Here is a 20,197-nt window from a genome sequence, read left to right as displayed (position 1 = left end):
TATTACTATTGCCAAGGATTTGGGTTTTTTGCCATATTGCTCTAGGTCAAAAAGAAAACAAAATACATAAACTTCAAAAGAAAAAGGGCTTGCAAGCACCTTTGTGCAAAAAACATGCAGTAAATTCTAGCCTGAAAGATCAACATTTTGAAAAGTTATGAAGAGATCAAAACAGGATTTCTAATAGAAACTGCTGCAGGTGCTGAACCTCACATTTATCTTCTAGAGAAATTATGAGAAGGCGGCAAAGAGGCATTTGTCAAAAGACTTGACTGCACCAATATTCTGAAGTACAAGTCTAAAAGATAGTTTTCTTCTAGCTGTAAACCCACTGCAATATGCTCAGAAGTCACCATTTCATTAATGCAAGAGAAAAAAAATCCATAATTTATGAGTGAAGTAGGCAAGGAGGGTTACAGGTGGTTAATCATCTACTCTGAACTTGGGAAATACTATACAGGTACACTAACTCTGAGGCAATACCTGTATTCACTTACAAAAGTACCTTAGTCCCTATATAAGAACTTGCAGTATGCAGTAAATTAAACCTGTTAATAAAATCTTGCAATAAATAGTATTCAAAGAGGCATATTAGGAAGCACAGTTACAAAAGTTCCTTTAAACATTTAAGCCAAAAATTAGAAATAAGAACTCAGGAGCATACATAAAAAAAAAAAATCTTTATTTATTAAGAACTCATCTTTACAGCTATGTTACTGAGTGAAATTGCATTTACTCTGCAGCTATCCAAGCTTGAATTAAGAAAGGAAAAAAGGTCATGCTTGTCCCCATAATAAGGCTGCTTGTGTGACTCACAGTTATGTGCAATACATCATTGTTCCAGGGTCCACACATATTCCTTGAGCTCAATCCTTAAACAGTCACTGTCAGAACCCAAAAAATTCCTCTAACTACCCTGGAGGACTCGAGACCCTGACAGGGGGCTCAGAGACCTTAGCACAGAATCAAAAACACCTATTCCTTTGATTTTAATCTGTAAAAACATTTACCATCTTTGTGCTTAAAGTTACAAACTACAAAAGTTTAAATAGAATGATAGTGAAACTGTAAAATTTTAAAGTTTTTAGAATAGAAGTTCAAGAAGCAAAAAAAAAGAATCTAAGCATGTCCAGTCTTTCTCCTTCTTGTCCTCCATCTTCTCCTGTAGTAGTAGCACTTATAGATTAAAGTCAAAACAAACTGTCTAACATAAGTAGTAAGTATTAAAAAATTATTGTAAAAATGTAGACATAGATTTTAGTATAAAAAATAACACCACCCCAAAGCAGCCAGTATGCCTCAATCTGACCCACCAGACAAACCACAGCAAGTCAGAGATAAAATGTTATAGATTAAATAAAAATAAACAGCCTTGAAAACAAAAACCAAAGAATCCCATCTTCTTCTTCAGTCTCGAAGCTAAGCAAAAGGACTTTCTAACACCTCAGAGTCATCTCAACACCAAAAACCTCCTCCAGTCACCTCTCACAGGATCAAAAGAAACTACAGTGAACTTCAGAAGCTCTGATAACCTTCACTGCATTATTAATATGGTCACTTAACCCCCCATTGTCTCCTTCCAAGCCACCCTCCCAGGCTTTCTGCAGTCTGCATACATCCCCACTGCCTTACCCCAGGCAGTAACTCCTCTGTTATCCCCACAGAAGTCCCTCCAGGAAGGGGTGCTTGCCACAAGCTCCACCAGCTACATGGAGCATCTCATCACTCACCAAAAAGGAAGCACCAATTTACTCTATGTGTAAACTGTCTGCCCAAGACAGATTTTGAGATATAAAGGACTGGTCTATGTTTTGCATGCATCTACCCACTGATTTTTATCTTTCTTACTCTTATCAAGTGAGAGGAAAGGCTGCTATAAGTCTGACAAGTCCTCATTTCCCTCAAAATAAATGGCAAGGCCAGACACTAAGCTCTAGGGCAAGGACAGAACTGACAGGCCTGCACAGAAATCTTTGCAGATGTGACAGTCTGCATTTCACACTGGAATAGAGAGGGGGGTACAAAATAATAGAGGAAGTCTTGGAAACAGAGGGAATACCTAAGCAGGGACCTGGAGGGTCTGAAATAAACTGTATGTCCCAATTGCCTTCAGGGTGTTTTGAAGGCTGTTTTCAGAGATCTGCAGCCACAATTAAGTTTCTTTAGCCTTAAAAGAAGATGTTATCCTTTAAAAATTATTACTGAAGCCAAAGAGATTGATACTGATGCAGATGAGAAAGGCTTCCGAGGTACTGAAACTCACTGAATTTTAACCTTCAACCTTCACTGAAAGTTGAAAGAGACCTTCAAGATGATCTAGTCCAACCACCACCATACTAACCCCTAAACCATATGCTCCAATCCATATCCAGATGCCTCCTGGACATTTCCAGAGACTATGACTCCACCAGTTCCCTGGGCAATTTACTCCAACATCTGACCACTCTTTGAGCAAAAAAAAAATTTTCTAGTATCTAATCTGAACCTCTCCTGGTGCAACCTGAGGCCATTTCCCCTCATCTTTTCACCTGAGACACAGCAGAAGAGCCTCACTCCCCCCCTACAGCCTCCTGTCACGTAGTTAGAGCAATGAGATCCCCACTGAGCCTCCTTTTCTCCAGAATAAACAATCCCAGCTCCCTGAGCTGCTCTTTATGTTTTCCAGACCCTTCACCAGCTCTCTTGCCCTTCTTTGAACTTTCTACAACCCTTGTTGGTTTTGGCCATGGATATCTGTTGGTGGACAGACTCCAGACTTGCTTTGGAATGACTCCATAACCAGACCCTCAATCCATTCTGGACAAGGCTTCTTACACCCATACATGATTTCAAGTTTGGCCTTACAGGCACACTGTTGAGTCTTCTGCTCTTCAACATCTTTTCTCAGAAACCATGGACCACAAGAGCTCATCCTTCTACTGTTTTCATGATCATTTTTCTAGGTTTCTGGGCTATTTGTGGTATGAGGGTTTATGCACTGCATGACCTTATAAAGGAAGAGATCCAAGCCGTGTGTATCTGATTATAGAACTCTCTCATATTCCTTGAGACGCTCATTTTAGGACAAATAAGGAAGAAGCACAGAATATTAATTCTTTTATGTCACCATATTAGTCACGCTATTTGACAAACTAAAGGAAAAACTTGGTAGTGAAAATATTTTCACTCCATCCCAATCTTTGATATTTTTCTGTGTTGGGAAAACAATCTTCTTTCAAGAAATTGATGTTCATTTACACCAAGGAGTCTCTGTATTCCCACATGCTTCACCAGCTTGAGATGAGAAGGCAAATGATTAAAAATTGAAGCTGTCATACATAAAGAGATTAATTTTCCTTCAAACCCATGTGTCCGCTGTCTGAGATTTCCCCCAACACGCCCTGAGTTATTCTTTGCAGAAATAATGCCAGGCTGACACATCACTTCAACAGAAATGCACTGGGAGGAAGCAGCATACAACATCTCACCAACTGAAACACAAAACAAGTTACCTCTCGTTTGTTTCTCCTGGCAACTTTAAGGAATTCCATAAGGATCTGCAATTGGGCAGCATGGGACTCCTGTAACACAGCAAATAAGGAAGTGTAACTCTTCCATGTACATCAAGAGAAACAAATACTCATTTTACACACAGAAATCCACACAGCACAGAAACTACTTTCATTTAGAGGTTACCAAGAAGAAAATAGCTTAAGGAGGATTTTTGAAATGGTAGTTTTACTTTATCTCAAAGGTCTTAAAGTTCTGTTTGGTTCACAACAAGATTTTATGTGAAGGCAACAGTCCTTGTAACAGTTATTAGTAATAAGTTGAAATAAGTTGAAATGTTTATTTTTTCTTTGGCTACTGCACCTGAAATATATTTTGGAATACAGGTTCCTCACAGACTGTCCTTCCACCCTGGAAGATCCTTAGCATCCACTTCATGATCAACATACTATGAAGGATGAAGTATTTATATCAAAAAACACTTTCCCCAAAATTTACATTTATGCTTATGTAGAAGTTACTGCTGAAGATTTCTCCAGAGTGAAAGACAATAATAAAGCCACTGATGAAACTAAACCATTCCTTTCTAATATTTTTCATAACAAGTTTTTTATCTCAGCCATCTGCATAGTATTTTCACCCAAGAACTTGACAGGGCAAGATAAAGAGAACCATAAGAGGAAAAAAAACAAAGACCTATAAAACAGCATTAATATAGCCCTAATCATATCACAGCATTCCAAGTTATTTTCACAACTTATCAAAATATTTATTATTAAAGGATTGTGAACATACAGTCAAAAAGCATCAAGATATAGGAGCACATAAAATCCAGGAAAGGAGGAGGGGACAGGGAAAGTAAAGACATTGAATGCAAAAATAATACTTTTCTACAGTTATTTTTTTACTCCCCATGATCTGATAATAAGTGTGAAGTAAGTAAAGCTAGACAAGAAAAATGCTTTTAAATTGTTCTTTTAAATGTCAGGTGTGATTTCACTTTTTAGGCTTAGCATCCTTAGAAGATATTCATACTTAGAAATACTTATACACTCAGTCATATGCCTTCTTTGCTTCAGATCTGTCACAAATCATACAAAAAGGTTTACAGAAGAAAAAAGTTTTATTCTCTTTTTCCCCACCGAAACTTCACTGAGCCACAAGAAACATATTTACAAGTCCCCATGCAATAAGGCAACATAACAGTCTTAGACTGCCTTATTAATTAACAGATTGCCTTACTGCAATCCCCATTGCAATAAGGCAACATAACATAATATTTTGGGGTTACTTTCTTTCCATCAGAACCACAAGTTGTAAATATTGACCCTGTAAGAGTGAATAATTAAGATATTCCAGATACAACTTTTCCTCACCTGTTTCAAAGCACTGTCAAAATCCACCCTCCTATTCAAAGTTCACTGGGTCAAATTCTGTAATAATCCAGTCTAATTTAGAAAGTCTGGCTCTCATAACTTGAAAATGATCACTTGAAATGAACAGCATGGAATGGCCAAATACACAGAGAACAAACCCAAACCAACCACATTTCAGTTAAATCATAGGAACAGCTTGCTTCATATTGGCTAAATCTTCAAACCAGCCTCATCAACAAGACATCTCAACTTTTCTTTCAAGCATTAAATACTGAAAAAGCCTTCAGGAAAGGTGGTCATTCAGATTATATTGGTTCCAGCAAAAACTAAAGGGTGTGATCCTTTTCACATGCTCAGTGTGCTTATTCTTTATATTCTGGACTTCTTCATCCTTATTACTAAGAAAGATCTGACATTTACTTGTGCAACAGACAATTAGCAAACTTCTTCACGTACTTGTCCGTGTCCTGTGAGTCATTTTCTCTTATCCTTTTCTGTTTTCCCTGCTTGTTTATACAACCCTGCCAGCAACAGCATTATAAGCATGTTATGGGCATCACAGCTGAAATGTTACTTCACTACAAAGGTCAGCAAAACAGTCACCTTTTAAACACCAAAACACAAGAGAAAATACTGGGCAATTAATTCACCAACAGAATCTTGCTTCCAGGAAAAGGTATCAAAAGAAAAAAAAACTTCTAAATACACAGTGTTCATTTAAATAAGAGAAACTTCTTACTGCTTCCAACTGCTTCTTCTTTTGCACCAGCAGCTCCAGCATCAGGTTGACATTGGCCAAGTCAAGATTGTCTTGATCAGTTCCCAACAAATCTTGAATTATCTGCCACCTGTGGCCATTCTAAAAACAGAACAAGAGATGTGAAAGAGATGGTGAGTCCAAGCCATCCAGGGCTGCATAAGTCATCCAACAACAGCTATTAAAAGCAACACAGCAATATTTCATCTCTTTGTAAAATTGCAAACCCAGTTTTCATGCACTCAGATTCCCAATTCTGCCATGTGTGCAGGATATGGCTCTTCTGACCTACTGTGAAACTTCTTATCTTATTTGGAATATATTTGTGCTTCATGAAAGCATATTTGCTGCTGCTGCTGCTGGGAAAAGATTATTTCACAGCAACAATTTTATCTGATTTGTGCTCCAGCTTCTGAGAACATGTTTCTTTGGAGAGAAAAAAAACCCCTCCACATTTATCCAAGCTTAGCTGGATTACATCTGAAATACTGTTATGCACCAATACCTTTTAATTTTTTTAAGATCAAGTAATAGGTAAAACCCTCATGCTAAACTCAAATCAAAGAGGGTAGTATCAGCTTATTTTTTCTACTGTCACCTTTCAGATTACTCCTCCTAAGTGTAAGGGAAATGTGAAAGCTGGGAAGAAGATGGAGCTCATCAGGTTGATCTCATTTAAACTGCTTGGAGCTGTGGGGGACTCCTCAGAGAACCAAAATATTACCATATAGCCCATTCTCCCCTGAAGGCTCTTTTCTCTTCTTCTTATCAATAAAAAAAGCAAAAAAAGGTATCTTTAAGCACAGGAAAATCAGAATAGTAGGTTAATGCTAGCACAGCTTTACATCAAAAAGCTTCAGGAACCAACAGGAACAGCTGAGACACCTAAAGAACATCTAAAAAGCATAACTGGATTTAAAAATCCTGTCCTAAAGAAGCTATGACACTAAATCAATTTATTTAAATTGGCAAGAACTAGAAATACCGTCCAGTCTAAATCAGATATTTTCTCAAGGGCTGTAGCCTTTTTGTGTTAAGTACATTAAGAAAAATAAAATACATAACATCCATATAGAATGTACAACTTTTCATACAGTGCTCAACAGAACCTATGGAAACTACTCAGGCCAAAAACTCAATTTCAATCTGGAGTAACTGGGAAAAATCCCCATGGTTTTTAAGGAAGTGAAGAGGATTTGAGACACATTTTAACAGACTAAAGCACTAGTTAATTGTGCTACTGCTAAACTACTCAAATGTTCAAACATGCCTTAACATGATTTCTTAATGAGACCATGACTATTGCATTTGCTGCAATGTGTCTTGGATGACTTCCCTTAACACCAAAAGTAGTACAAGGCACATTAAAGAAGGGGCACAGGAGCAACATTACTCTTTTTTTAGATGTGTGTATTTTTACTTGCTGCCAAAAGGTAAACACACCACTGTTTTGGCATGAAGCCATGGTAGATTGTCCACTTATTGATAGGTATCAAAAATAGCTCTGCATCTACAAGCAGAGCTTTTAAAGGGTAAAACCAATTTCCAAGAAGCTACTGTATATGCCTTCAGGTCAGCTGTGTGCACTTCAAACCATATCTGGTTTATGCATATTTTATATTAAACATGGTATATGCATATTTTATAATGAATATAAAAACTTACTGTGAGTAAACCAATGAATCTTTAAAGAATGCTCTTTGCAAACACTGACAGCACCAGCTCCTGCAACACAGCCCCTAAATTAATACCACTTTAATATATGCTTTTAAAAACAGGTGCTCCATGGTTTTTAATATTATTTTGCAATCTTATTTATGAATTATAAAAGACAAGGATGTCAGACATAGCAGGTCAAACATGTAAGTTTTTTGGCTCATGTCATATATTCTTTTTGATTTTAATGCACAAGAGCATCCACAGGTGCTGTAGAGAGGCCCTGATGAACTGAGGACACAGATCCTGCTCTGATTCTATGACATAAAGCAAGTCTAGAAGATATCCAGGCAGTTTTTTGTGGCATCTGAACCAGAACACCAGACTCCAAACGTATCTTTCTCCCTCTTGTGGCTGGTATCAGCATTCCTGCAGTTTCCTGATAGAACACAGCTCCTCACATGTGATCAGACAAGCCCGTGGCACTTCTAATCATTCACTGCTCTCATTGTAGCTGTAATTTCCAACACTCAATGAAAATTATTACCTTTAAACAAGTGTACTTCCATGGGCAGTTTCCCAGGTTATATGCAATACATCAAAGGACACTTGCCTATGCTAACACAGCTTCTCTCTGCATATTGCTGGAGGAAGAACAGCAGTTAACAAGGTAGAAGGGATCTACCACCACAGATACTGGTATTATTCCCTCTTAAAGCAAGTTAAACCATCAGCTCAGCAGTGCAATCTCTTCTCAGTTAAGCCATGTAATTACAAATGCTGCACAGAATCATTAAATAAATATGAAGTAAAAAAGTTGGAACATACGGTGCTACTCACTGAATGGTCCAGTTTGAGTCTTTTCTCCTCAGATCTTTGCTTCTGTTTAAGAATTAATTCATTAACTAAAAAAAATAAATAAGATGTCAAAGAGATTTATTTAAAGTTCACTAAAACAGTATGTAAGATTCTACCTCAATATCTTTAGTTATTAATTCCACAGTAAGATGCTTTTCAGTAATTAAAACACTTAAAGATGTCTCCACTTGTTTTCCTTACCAATTTCTTCTGTGGTGGTTTTTTGTAAGATATATAAAGACTTTTTAAAATCATCAACAAATACAACACCTACACATTCTCCAAATTGATTCAGTTCCTTTATCTAAACACCCAGGGTTCCTTAAGAAAGTTTTTCAACTCCAAGGCAAAAGCACATCACAGTATGAGGGAGATAAATCAGGTAATGTTCTATTATAAGCCAAAAAAATAAGCACAGCTGAACATAACAAGTTTTTCCTTGAATTGTCATGTGCATTTCTAAAGATCTACTTTTGCTGTATTTTAATTTTACACCAATCCAGAGAATGCAAAGAGAAAGATAACTTCAATCCTTTGCACACATATATACATACAAGCTCTTCCCCCTCCAACACATACCTCAAATCCCTGGACACAGAAGTGTGCAAACACTCTTTGGCCCAACATGCACTCCAAGACCTGCCTGAGCACCATCTCCAGCACAACATGATTGGGTCTAAATCAGGATGCCCATTTCTGAAGCATTCCTTGGCTACTGTGGCTTTTCAGATATTTACTATTAAATGAGTATCTCAGCACATGAAATCAACATTTGCTCTAATTTGCTATTTCACACTGCAATGTGTTTTCCTTTAATCTTTTCTCCACAAAAATAAGCTTTAAACTTTATTTCCACCTAGCAACATGTGCTCCCTCTTTAAGAGGCAGTTAGGATTGCATATAGGTATATGTATGAATATTTTCTCTGTATCTAATTTACACCTCCATCCATCACGTGGGTCTCACTACTGCAGCCAAAACAGCACAGTATCTAATACCTCCACCCTTTCAGTGTCCAAGCTTTGTAAACAGGGCATGTCCTTTATTACTAGCCAGACAAGAGTGCAAGAAAATCAAAGTAAAGAGATTCACATCTCTAGACATAAGAAAAACAGCTTTGCTTTTCACAGTATGGAAACAGCAGCAAGTTAATCTCACTACTGTCACCAAGCATACAGAACTGCTGGAGGCAGTGCAGTATTAACAATTTATAGCACTAACCTTTTTTATATAAAAATGACAACCAAGGGGCTGATATTTGGATTTTATTTTCAACATCCAGAAGACTGTAATTTACAGGACAAATTTACAAGTGCCTGCCTTCCTTAACAACTAAGATGTTTCTCATGCAAGCAAGCCTAAAGCTCACCTAAGAAGTTGGGATAAAGATGATCAATGTTGTCCACAACATAGTTGCATTTGGGACATCTGTTATTGTCCTCCAGGCTCTGGTGAATACATTTATAGCTGTTCAAAAACAAAAAAACAAGAAACAAAACAAGTGAGCCCACATGAAGGAACAAAACATAAGCCCAAGGTAAATAATATCAGCCTTAGACAAGGTGCATTGTTTGTGCTGCCAGCAAACAGCTGTGCTGCCAAGAACCTACAGTGGAATCAAAATGTTCCAGTGTTTGAACTCAGAGTGTGCTACAGCAGAAAGCAAAGGTTTCTGGCAAGGATTACAAAATTTAGTCAAGCACTTCACTCTTATTTCCCTGAGGATTACTGCAATGTGGATACTCCAGCCACAACATCATCTCAAATTCATGCTCCCCACCACTTCCACAGGCAGAGGTAGCAAACAGATTGAATTACTCAAAAGTAACTCTTCTAGATTAGCTGAATACTTAGCAATCAACATTAAAAGCATTTTAGGTAATTGAGCAGAGGAAACACCTTCACCAACTTCTCATATTTCCCCCCACAGCTGCTTTTCTCACTATCAGTGGCTTCAGAGGTGTTCACTCTTGAATTGAGGGACAGAGGAAGGAGAAGATGCACTGTAGCATCAGGTTTAAGCACCTCACCAAGAGCCTGCTTGATGTCAGCTCCTGATAGAGACACCAGATAGAAACATTGCTCCATTCCTAAATAAAAGCATTTCAGTGTTTCTCATCTTGGCCCTGTAAAAAGTTACAGGTCACAGCAATAGAGTGTTACCAGAGAGGGCACAAAATCAGCTATTATCTTACCTGCTGCAAATCACAACTCTTCTGAAAGTTACCTGAATCTGCTGCTTGAGAAAGTGCTTTATACTGCTATAATATTACTTCTTACAAGATTTATTTCTAATTAGCAGACATTATAAGAGTATAACATAGACAGGAGACTATAGGACATCATGGTTCAACATTTATACCAATCCCTAGAGGAGAGGAGAAGTAGCAAGTGGCTCCAGAAATGCCCCTAGAGGGTTCTTGCACCTCTCCATGAAACATTTGCTCCTCATGGCACCCAGAGATAACACACTGAAAAGTGAGTGGGGCCAGGCCAATTCAATACAACAGGAAAGCCTGAAGCACATCCTCTCTCACAAGCTTTAAAATAATTGCAATATACAATGTACAAGCCACTTCAAACTGTGCACAGTCTTGCACAAAGGCAAGGAGGAGCTGCCAACATTGCTCTCAGCACCTCCATAGAGGTGATGCCAACAGAGGTGAATTAACAAACTGTTCTGACTCTGGATAGTGGGTGTTACCAGCAGTTTATGAACATTCTATTTCTTTACAGAGGAAATATGGTGGCACAGCACTATTTCTTAAAGATACTAGGATTTTTTTTCTTTTTAATCTAACAGGTATCCATCTTTTAAAAATTTATTTTGACCTTCTTCTTCAGTGTAGGGACATAAGACAGAAAAGAAACAAACTCAGAATGAAAGGGTATCACAGCAACACCTGTCTGCACATGCTGTAAGAGATGGACATTTTATGCACTACAAGAAACCAAATATTACCAGAAGCTGTGTCCACATTTCGTCATGTAGGCTTCTTCAATCATATCAAAACAGATGGGGCTGAAAACAAAGCAAAACAAATATCAGAAGGAGGTCTTTTTAATCTTAAAATATGAAGAGAAGTATTATTAACTCAAAGCAACCACCTAATTATGCTTAGGTAATAATCTCCTATATGTAAAATGAAAGGACATACTAGTGCAACAGCAACCACGCAGTGTAAAGATCAAAAGGGCAATCCACAGTTCTTTGAACTCTGAATGATACTGTAGTTTGCTACAATTAGGAACCAGTAAGTGTTCACCCTTAAGCTTTTAACACCTGCAGACAACCCAAACAAAGCCAGAGAATCTTCAACAAGCAAGGCTGTAGAAGAATCTTCCATCTGTACTACGGTTCAAACAAAATGTAAAAAACCCTGTTTTTTTTACATGAATAGACAATGTATCTATAAATGATACCAAAACTAGTCTCTCCTTTTTTTCAGACAATAACCATCTATAATTTTTTAAAGTGGCACAAAGAGGCAGAGCAGATCAGCAATAGAATGATGTCATGAGAACAAGGACTAATAAATGGGTGGAGAAGGTGCAAACGAGGGGGTGTGCCTGCAGAGCACTGCCAGGGTTGAGGCTGCAGCAGAGCAGGATGAATCCACAGGCAGCAGGTGACACCAAGCCAAAGGTGGAACAGGTGGAATAACTAGTTAGTGACCAGAGCACAGGCAGCTCTCTGTGAGGGATCACCAAGAACCCAGCAGGGACCTGAAGAGGAGGATGTGCAAGCAAAGCAGTCAGTGCTCCACAGGAACCTGAGCACAGCAAGAGACAGGAATCCAGCGAGAGGGGCAGTGGAAGAAATCTGGCTCCTCTGTCTGTGACATGTTTGAAAGGAAAATGAAACACAAATGAAAGAAGAGGAAAGCTGCATCCATCATAGTTCCAGTGACTCCTGTGGCTGGTCCCCCTGCTAACTGGTGGGATTTGCTGTCACATAAATACTCATCTCCAGGTCTTGGCCAGCTAGCCAGCAAGATGCCATGGGCAGCAACACCACAATTCTGCACATAACACATGAATCAGCTGGGTCACAAGCTTCAGCTTGTTTGCAGTGCCTTACAGAGACCCAAACGCTCTCCTCTCACTCCCTCAAGTCCACACCAATCTCAGTTCCCAGAGGCTTTCACCAGCACTTGTTTTCTTCAGAAACAGCCTCCTCCCACCTTCTGCCAACAAGACAGTTCTCACCGAAGGAGCTGTTAATAAACTGTTAACAACTTCTGCAAAGCAGGAATCATTTCTGCATCCAAAACCCAGATCAGAGTGAAAAAAGCAATGCTTGTCTGAGCAGGGGAAGGGAGCATCTCCACAGAAGGCATTCCCCATTCTGTAATCTATTTTAGAGTATACTAACTTATACTCTATATACATATAGCTGTTACCCCATTAGAAAACAAATCTTAACAAAACCAGGAGAGAGGAAACACCTCTTAAATACTTTTAAAGCACGTAGAGGTGAAGCTATGGCCCCTGCTAATGCAAGCCCCTGCTCTGAATCACCATACTGGAAAACACAGCTGTCGTGAAAGGTTTGTCCAGCCTAACGTACAAGCCAGGCTGTCCTAAATATTCCATCAAATCACCTTTTACACACAATGTAAAGGCAAACGAATCAAACCAGAATGCTACTCTCTGAAGCAACTGAGCTATCTCAAAAGAGGCCTCAAAAATAATACACACCTGTTCCTCTTCCACCCTGACAGACCTTCTTCTACACTTACCTTGAGTAGCACCAACTTCAGGAGTCCAAGTCACTTTTTTCAAGTTATTTAGTTTCAAGGCACTGTTTAGTCAGAGTAAATCACAAACTCAGCCAGCATGGGCTGATTATTAGCAGGAGAATAAGGCACCTCTGAATTCTGTTAGCAGGACTTTAAAAGAGGAAGCCTAACATTTAGAGTTAGATGAGTATCTAAGGGTAGTTTCTCCCCACTGGCACTGGTGAGGAACAGTTTAACTTCTTGACCTTCTTCTATTCACACTGTATAACTGAGGTATATGCTCTGTGTCATGCTAGAAACTGCTATTCCCCACAGGGCCAGAGGTGATGCTCCTAATGCCCTGCAGCAATCAACAAGGCTGTAATGTTCCCCTGTCTGCAGGGGAACATCACAAATTAGATCTAAAATAGGAAGATTACCTCCTAACATGCCAGTCACACGAGATCACTGTTCCCAAACTACTCCTTCATACCAGTTTGACTGGAGAAGTGACAGAGCCAAAATAGTTGAGAAAAAGCAATCAGAGCCAACAAATAGAGCTATTCAGTACCAGGGACATCATTAAAGGTACTGAAGTTTCCATTAAGAACTGTTTCCCCTGAAATGCTCCCTGATTTACAAGTGGAAACAAGATTGATATATTTTAATACACACTGAAGCCAAGCTGACTGCAACTGGTGAAAGTTGCTAAGCAACAGTTGTTTGAAACTAACCTAACACAAAGGGAAAGTTAAGAAAGAAGTGGAGGGATGGGAACTTGCGACATATTACAGTTTGTAGTGTACACTGCAACAGGGAAGCACAAGTATGGTGAAATCAAGGCTTCTGTGCATGAGGTAGCTTATTCTCTACTTGCCTTAAGCAACAGAGTTAGGTTAAAAGAATGCAAACAACTTCAAGTCAAGCAAGACAGAAATGTCACTGATCTCTGGGCAATAAGGCAGCAGTATCTAATAAACACTATTTTTTAATCCAGCACTGCAAAGGTTTACCATTTTTTCTCTGCAGGGCAGACCTCAAACATTTTAAACATCTACTTTAATCAAGTTCATGGCTCTAAGTTTTACCAGTTGTTTTCCAGGCACCTCTCAAGAGTGATAATGTCACCCTACTGCTACACAAACACCTGGCTGAAGTGGTCACTATGATAATTAAACACACTTCAACAGCAAACAGGATTTATTATAGTGCCTGCCTCCTATTCAGCTCCTCTCTGGTCTAATCAGGGACCAGGACTTGCTGCAGGCTCTGTCCTTCCCATGGAAGGTGGCCAGGTTAAAGATCACTGTTGTTACTATCTACTCACTATGAAGCTCTAATGTAACAACAGGTAGTAAAACTCCTTGTACGTGGTATGCAAACAGCTTGCTGTGTTTTTAATTTGTGACTTCAGGGCAAATTTGCAATATTCCTTACTAAAATTGCTTTCCAGACCACAAAAATGGGAACGACTACACTCAGCCCATGCCTGGATTAACAGGTAACCAGCTGAGGAAAGAACTGGTTTTAAAAAGCCATGAACCTGCAAGTCCAGGTGGCACACAGCCCTGCCCACAGCTGAGCTGTGGTCTTGGGTGCTGAACTCCAGATCAGCACCCCCCTCTTCCATCCATGATTTGTGCCAGAGCTCAGAAACAAGGACTGCTATGAAGCAGGCACTGAAGAGCCAGGTAAGAGCCACTCCATCCAGGTAGCCAAGGAGATAGTAACTGGTTTTAACGAGGTTTAGTCAACCACTAATTGGGAGGGCTAGTACAAGGCCTGGGAAAACTAAGCAATTACATTGCTGGGCAGCAGAAAATAGTCTGATTAGAGAAGTCCCTTTCAGACACTCTCCAGGCAAGTGGAAAGACACCTGGCTACAGGAGCAGCACAAAAATACCTTTATATTCTGCATATATTTATATTCTGCAATATTTATAGCCTGCACTATAGAGAAACAAACTTTTCCCCTTTATATTAAAGTTCTCCACTAAGTCAGACCTACCTGCAGTCCTGACTGGAGTTACACATTTCCAGGCAGAAGGTGACACACACCACAAACAGGAGACACCTGCAAACTCCTGAGCACACACTTGCTAAAGGTTTCACAACCCAAAGCAGCAACACAAGCCCATGTTTACCCTAGAGCCTCTGCCTCACTTGAGACACTGCTTTCAGAAGACAGGCAGAGAGATTTCAAATATTAACATTACTGAAGGAATTTGCACTTGTACCTTGATGTTCACAACTCACCCAAACTTCTTTACTCTTTCCCACCTTCCACCTGGTACAGGCATAATCTACCACTGAGTTTACAGCTGTGGCTAACAGCAACTCACAGCTCATGTTCAGAAAAATTATCAAGTGCTCTCTGCAGCTGACAGCATCTTGAATTATCCTTATAGAGGCAAAAAGGGCACGGGGGAAACTCCTGTTTCTCACATTGAGGTACATAAAGCTTGTTTAAATCACTTATTTAAATGAACACACACCTGCCTTCTTGGACATTGCTCAAAACTCCAGAGCTGCCCAGTTTGGTTTATTTCTACATAACTGTATTGCTAACTCAAATCAAAAAAAAAAAAAGATGGATACTGTTATTTGAAGCTAGAACAATAATAAGTAAAAACAAGCCCTTTAGCCCACAGAAATACAGAGCGGTGAAAAACCCAAGTTAACTATAATCATTGTCTGCTCTTAAAGCTTCTGACCCTCATTTCAGTATGCCCAATGTGGCTCTTGTAAATACTAAGAAAAGACATTTTGCCCTGAGTACTACTGGGCTGATTTCTTTCCTCTCACTTGTTCAGTCAGTAGTGCTTCTAAATGAGGAGAAAACAGCTAATTACAGGTTCTCCTTAAGGCATGTACGGTACTTACCTGCAGAAAAAAAGCAGGAACCTCAGCTTTCTGAGCCATCTAAAAATATGTCAAGTCTACAAATTGGTTATGGATGTAATTTCCTTTCCAAACCCCTCATTTCTACAACAGACAACAAAATAGGAAATAAGAGCTGACTGGAAAGGGCAGGGAGCCATGCTGGCAGAACTCTACTGCCAGAGTGTAAGAGTAGAGGGAACAGAGGAGAATGGGGACTTGTAATTGTGTTCATACCCCACCACCAGAAAACCTGTGCTCACACCAAGAGCTCCTAAATCCACCTAACATGGCCTAGAACCAGAGCAGGCATCAGCTGATGACAGCAGTGCTCTCATCCCAATTCAGCAACTGAGCAAACTACTAACTACAGTAATAAGCAGTAATTTTTGACTATTACTTATTCCTAACAAGAATTACTTACTGCTTTTTCTGCCACTAACTTCTTAGCAGCTTCAGGTTTTCACTTCAGCAGCAAAGGTATTTCCTAGCAACTCTGCTAAACACTTTACAAGCTGTAAAGTTAAGCTACAGGGTTTTGAGACAATACCTGTCCTCTGGGAAATGCCTCACATCCAATCCTCACCTGTAAGTCAGAGCTTACATTAGAGCTGTCAAAATCATCTTGGAAGCTGTGGCCCACTTATAATCTTCTTTTTTTTACTATTTCCTTTCCATACATAACTTTCCTACAACTTGATCTTTTTCCCACTACTCTTCCCTGTTTGCCTTTTTCTCTAAGGACCTAACCTTACTTCCTGTTCTCACATTTTAGCACATCCAGCCAGCTACAAAAAAATCAAACCTACTTCTTACGTTGGGAGGTTTGAAACCCACCAGCAACAGGTTCTCTCCAAAACTGCAAATTACCAACAGTTCTCACACCATGGGCCTTAGTTTGCCAATTATGTTGAAAGGTGATTTCCAGCTATGAGCTACAGCTCTGGCTGGATGTTAGAAAACAACATCTGAAAAATGTTTAAACCATCACAGAAGAAATTCCCTACTAATCTGGTTTTAGGTGCCTGCCTGACACAAAACTTATTGCTATTTCAAACTAGACAACCTTTCCCAGCAACAGGGGCAAACCAAGTCAGCTTTGCTGAAGCTATCAACCATCATGAGGCTCCTTGGAGTCCCTTCCAGAGGGGCACTTAACCCTTTGCTGAATCCTCTTTCCAAGATGAGAGGGCTCCAGACCACTTGAGGTCACACTGTCCAGGAAAGCAGGGCAGTTGCTGTGTTGTCAGAACACTGTGAGGAAACATCTCCTGCTGCAGGGCCTTTCCAACAACTTGGGTGCACTCAAGGAGGAACCTGCCAGGAATAACCTGATTTTGCTTAAAAATAGAGAGGGTGGAGGCAATGTTGCTACACAGGGCCAAAACCAGACAAAACCAGAGAATCAGGCTGGAAAAGACCTCTGAGATCAAGTCCAACCTATGACCTCACACCACCATGTCAACTAGTGGTGTCAACTAGCTGAGTGCTATGTTCAGTTGTTCTCTGAATAGCTCCAGGGATGGTGACTCCACCACCTCCCTGGGGAGCCCATTTCAATATATAATCAACCCTTCTAGGAAGAAATTCTTCCTAACATCCAACCTAAACCTCCCCTGGGCACAGCTTAAGGCTGTGTCCACTTATCCTGTTGCTAGCAATCAGAGGAGAGTCTGATCCCCACCTGGCTGCAACATCCTATCACAAAGTTTTAAAAAGTGATAAAGTCCCCCTCTGAGCTGCTTCTCCTCCCAGCTGGTCCTGGTGCTCCAGCCCCTTCCCCAGCCCCGCTGCCCTTTTCTGGACCCTCTCTAACAGCTCCATGTCCTTCCTGAATTGAGAGGCCCAGAACTGGACACAGGACTGGAGGTGTGGCCTCACCAGGGCCCAGCACAGAGGGACAATCGCTTCCCTAGCCCTGCTGGCCACACTATTTCTGACAGAGAGAGGCACAAAAGAGGGAAAACCCCAAAGCCACAATCCCCGGAGGGCAGCAGCCGCTCCAGCGCCAGGAGGGGCTGCCGGCTGCTCCCTCCTCCCGCCGCTATTCCACACACACTCCCCAGGCTTCCCGACGGCATGGCGGCGCCCCGGCTTCCCCCAGCGACATATCGCGACATATCGCGCTCACCACACGAAGTCGTTGCTCTTGTCCTCGTAGGAGTTCATGAGCCCGTTGCAGAGCGGGGTGAGCAGCGGCCTCTTCCTGCCGCCGCCCCCCGGCGCCGCGGAGGAGCCGCCGGGCCGCGCCGCCCCCGCCGCCAGCCGGGCCAGCCCCGCGCCCGACCCCGACACGGCCGCCGCCACCAGCACGGGCCGCGCCGCCGCGCCGCCCGAGGAGGACGAGCCGGGGGCCATGGCCGCCGAAGAGGAGGAGGAGGAGGATGAGGATGACGAGGAAGAGGAGGAAGAGGAGGCCGGTGTGGCGGCGGGCGGCACGGCGGGGTGCGGCGGGCGGCTGCCCGACATGCCGAGGCCGGGCCGGGCCGGGCGGAGCGGCCTCAGCGCATCCCCGTGCGCGCGGGGGAAAATAAAGTTCCTTCAAAGAAAAAAAAAAAAGGGAGGGAGGAAAAAAAAAGAAAAAGGAGAAAATCCCACAATTAAAAAAAAAAAAATAAAAAAACCAAACGGCGGCCCCGGCGCGGCGCTTGTTCAAGCTTTATTGACAGGCGGACAGCGCGGCCGCGCGTGCGCGGGGCGGGGCCGTGCCCCTGAGGGGCGGGGCGGGGCGGGGCCAGGCCGCGCTCCCCTCACGGAGCGGCAGCAGCCGGGGCTGCTGGGGGCTCTGGGGGGCTGTGGATTTCTTCTCACAGCCTCCGAGCGTACGCCAGGAGCTTCTAGCCGTGCCTGAAGCTGCTCCCCCTAACACCACATCTAGTGGTGCACAACCCTGAGGCACAAGTCTGTTGAGGAGCGGCCGAGGGAGCTGGGGAGTTCCGCTTGTAGGAAAGGGGCTCAAGGGGACCTTCTCGCTCCCTGCAACCACCTGACAAGAGGTTGTGGCCAGATGAGGGTGGGAATCTAAAAGGCAAGCAGCGATAGGTTGGACGTAGTCCCAAGCTGAGCCAGGGGAGTAATTTTTTCATGCTAAAGGGTGATTATGTATTGGAATGGGCTGCCCAGTGAGGCGGTGGAGTCACTGTCCTTGGAGATGTTTAAGGAAAGACTGCACGTGGTACTCGGTGCCATGGTCTGGTTGATGGTTTTGGGTCATAAGTTGGGCTCAATGACCTCATGTGTTATGAGTAGAAAAGCTGCCCATTTTTTTTAAAAGGTCGCAGAGTTCACAGGTTGGGCCAGTTGCTGCCAGGGTGGAGTTCTAACTGTTTGTTGTTGTAATCACCTGTCGTTTTCATTAACTACCTGTCGTTGATGGTTAAGAATTCCCCCCTTTTGTCGAGTGACACCCTGCTGCTTCCTGGAGGGTGGCACCCAGACCATGAAGAGGAGGGGACATCGGAGTTGACATGCAAATGACATCGGGGCTGACATCCAAAGGAAGAAGCCCCTCACCAAACCTAGCAAAAAACCCTAAAAACAACGAGCCAACCCAAAATGGACGAATCAAAGTGATGTCTAGATCTGAGGAACAGAATCCAGTATCTGCTAAGACCCTTTTTACCCCTAACCTAAAAGATGCCGGCTAGACAGAGGACCGCGAATGTTAGACCCGAAAATCGGGAATCTCCTGATGCTCTGGTGAGGACTGAAGCACCAGCTCTGCCTGCAAACCAGCAGACAAAGCTGCACTTTTTCTCCTTTTCTGTGCCACTCCTGGAAGCAGTGGTGGCATGAGCGTGACCTGTCAGTTCTTCCCACTCGAGCTGATCACTTTTAATAAAGGCATAAAAAAGGAGAAAGATCTCCTGCCCTGTTTATTTCATCATGAGTCTTTTCCAACCTAACTGAGTCTGTGATTCTGTGATCTCCCTCAGAGCACTGAGGGGAAGGCAGCCAGGCCTCAGAGGGAAATGTGCCAGGCTGTCACTCAGAGACTCTCCCTGAGCCCCTGGCACCCCAAAGAGATCCTGTGAAGGGCAGGGCTGATCTGTCTCTCACAGGATGTTCTTCACCTTAGATACCTACCCCAAAAGGCAGCTCTGAGCATGCTGAGCTTTATCCTGTGCCATGCAGCCCCACACAAAGAAATGGATCCATGGACCGAGGCCAATTGTGTGAGGTTCAACAAGTGCCCAGTCTGCACCTGGGTTACAACAAACCCAGGCAATGCAACAGACTGGAGGAGAAGTGCAGGAGGACCTGAGGGTGCAGCAGCCTCACCTCAAGTGCTCTGTCCAGTTCTGGGCCTCTCACTGCAAGAAAGACTTTGAGGGGCTGAAGTGGCTCTAGAGAAGGGCAACAGGGCTGGGAAAGAGGCTGGAGGACAAGTCCAGCTGAGGGAGCTCTGGGTGCTCATGCTGAAGAAAAGGAGGCTCAGGGGGGACTTTATCACTCTAAAA

At 42.1% G+C, this 20,197-nt stretch overlaps 1 protein-coding gene across 2 annotated transcripts in view; it reads right to left on the bottom strand.

Annotated features, from left to right (window-relative positions):
- The window catches only part of COP1 (COP1 E3 ubiquitin ligase), a 125,924-nt gene extending 107,477 nt beyond the window's left edge, over nt 1–18,447 (bottom strand). The window contains exons 1-6 of one of the 2 annotated variants that reach the window (XM_054638324.2): nt 17,869–18,447; nt 11,099–11,158; nt 9,506–9,603; nt 8,107–8,183; nt 5,605–5,724; nt 3,492–3,560 (exon numbers count right to left, since the gene is read on the bottom strand). In XM_054638324.2, coding sequence (XP_054494299.1) covers nt 3,492–3,560; nt 5,605–5,724; nt 8,107–8,183; nt 9,506–9,603; nt 11,099–11,158; nt 17,869–18,206 — 762 coding nt within the window. In that variant the 5' untranslated portion in view covers nt 18,207–18,447. The remainder of the gene's footprint in view (nt 1–3,491; nt 3,561–5,604; nt 5,725–8,106; nt 8,184–9,505; nt 9,604–11,098; nt 11,159–17,868) is intronic. The other variant, XM_077182010.1, reaches the window with a different exon arrangement.
- Nucleotides 18,448–20,197: the final 1,750 nt, after the last annotated feature.

The sequence above is a fragment of the Agelaius phoeniceus genome, chromosome 8, assembly GCF_051311805.1.
Source record: "Agelaius phoeniceus isolate bAgePho1 chromosome 8, bAgePho1.hap1, whole genome shotgun sequence".
NCBI lineage: Eukaryota > Metazoa > Chordata > Aves > Passeriformes > Icteridae > Agelaius > Agelaius phoeniceus.
The sequence above is the reverse complement of the archived record's forward strand: the minus strand, read 5'-3'. Positions and strand labels throughout refer to the sequence as shown.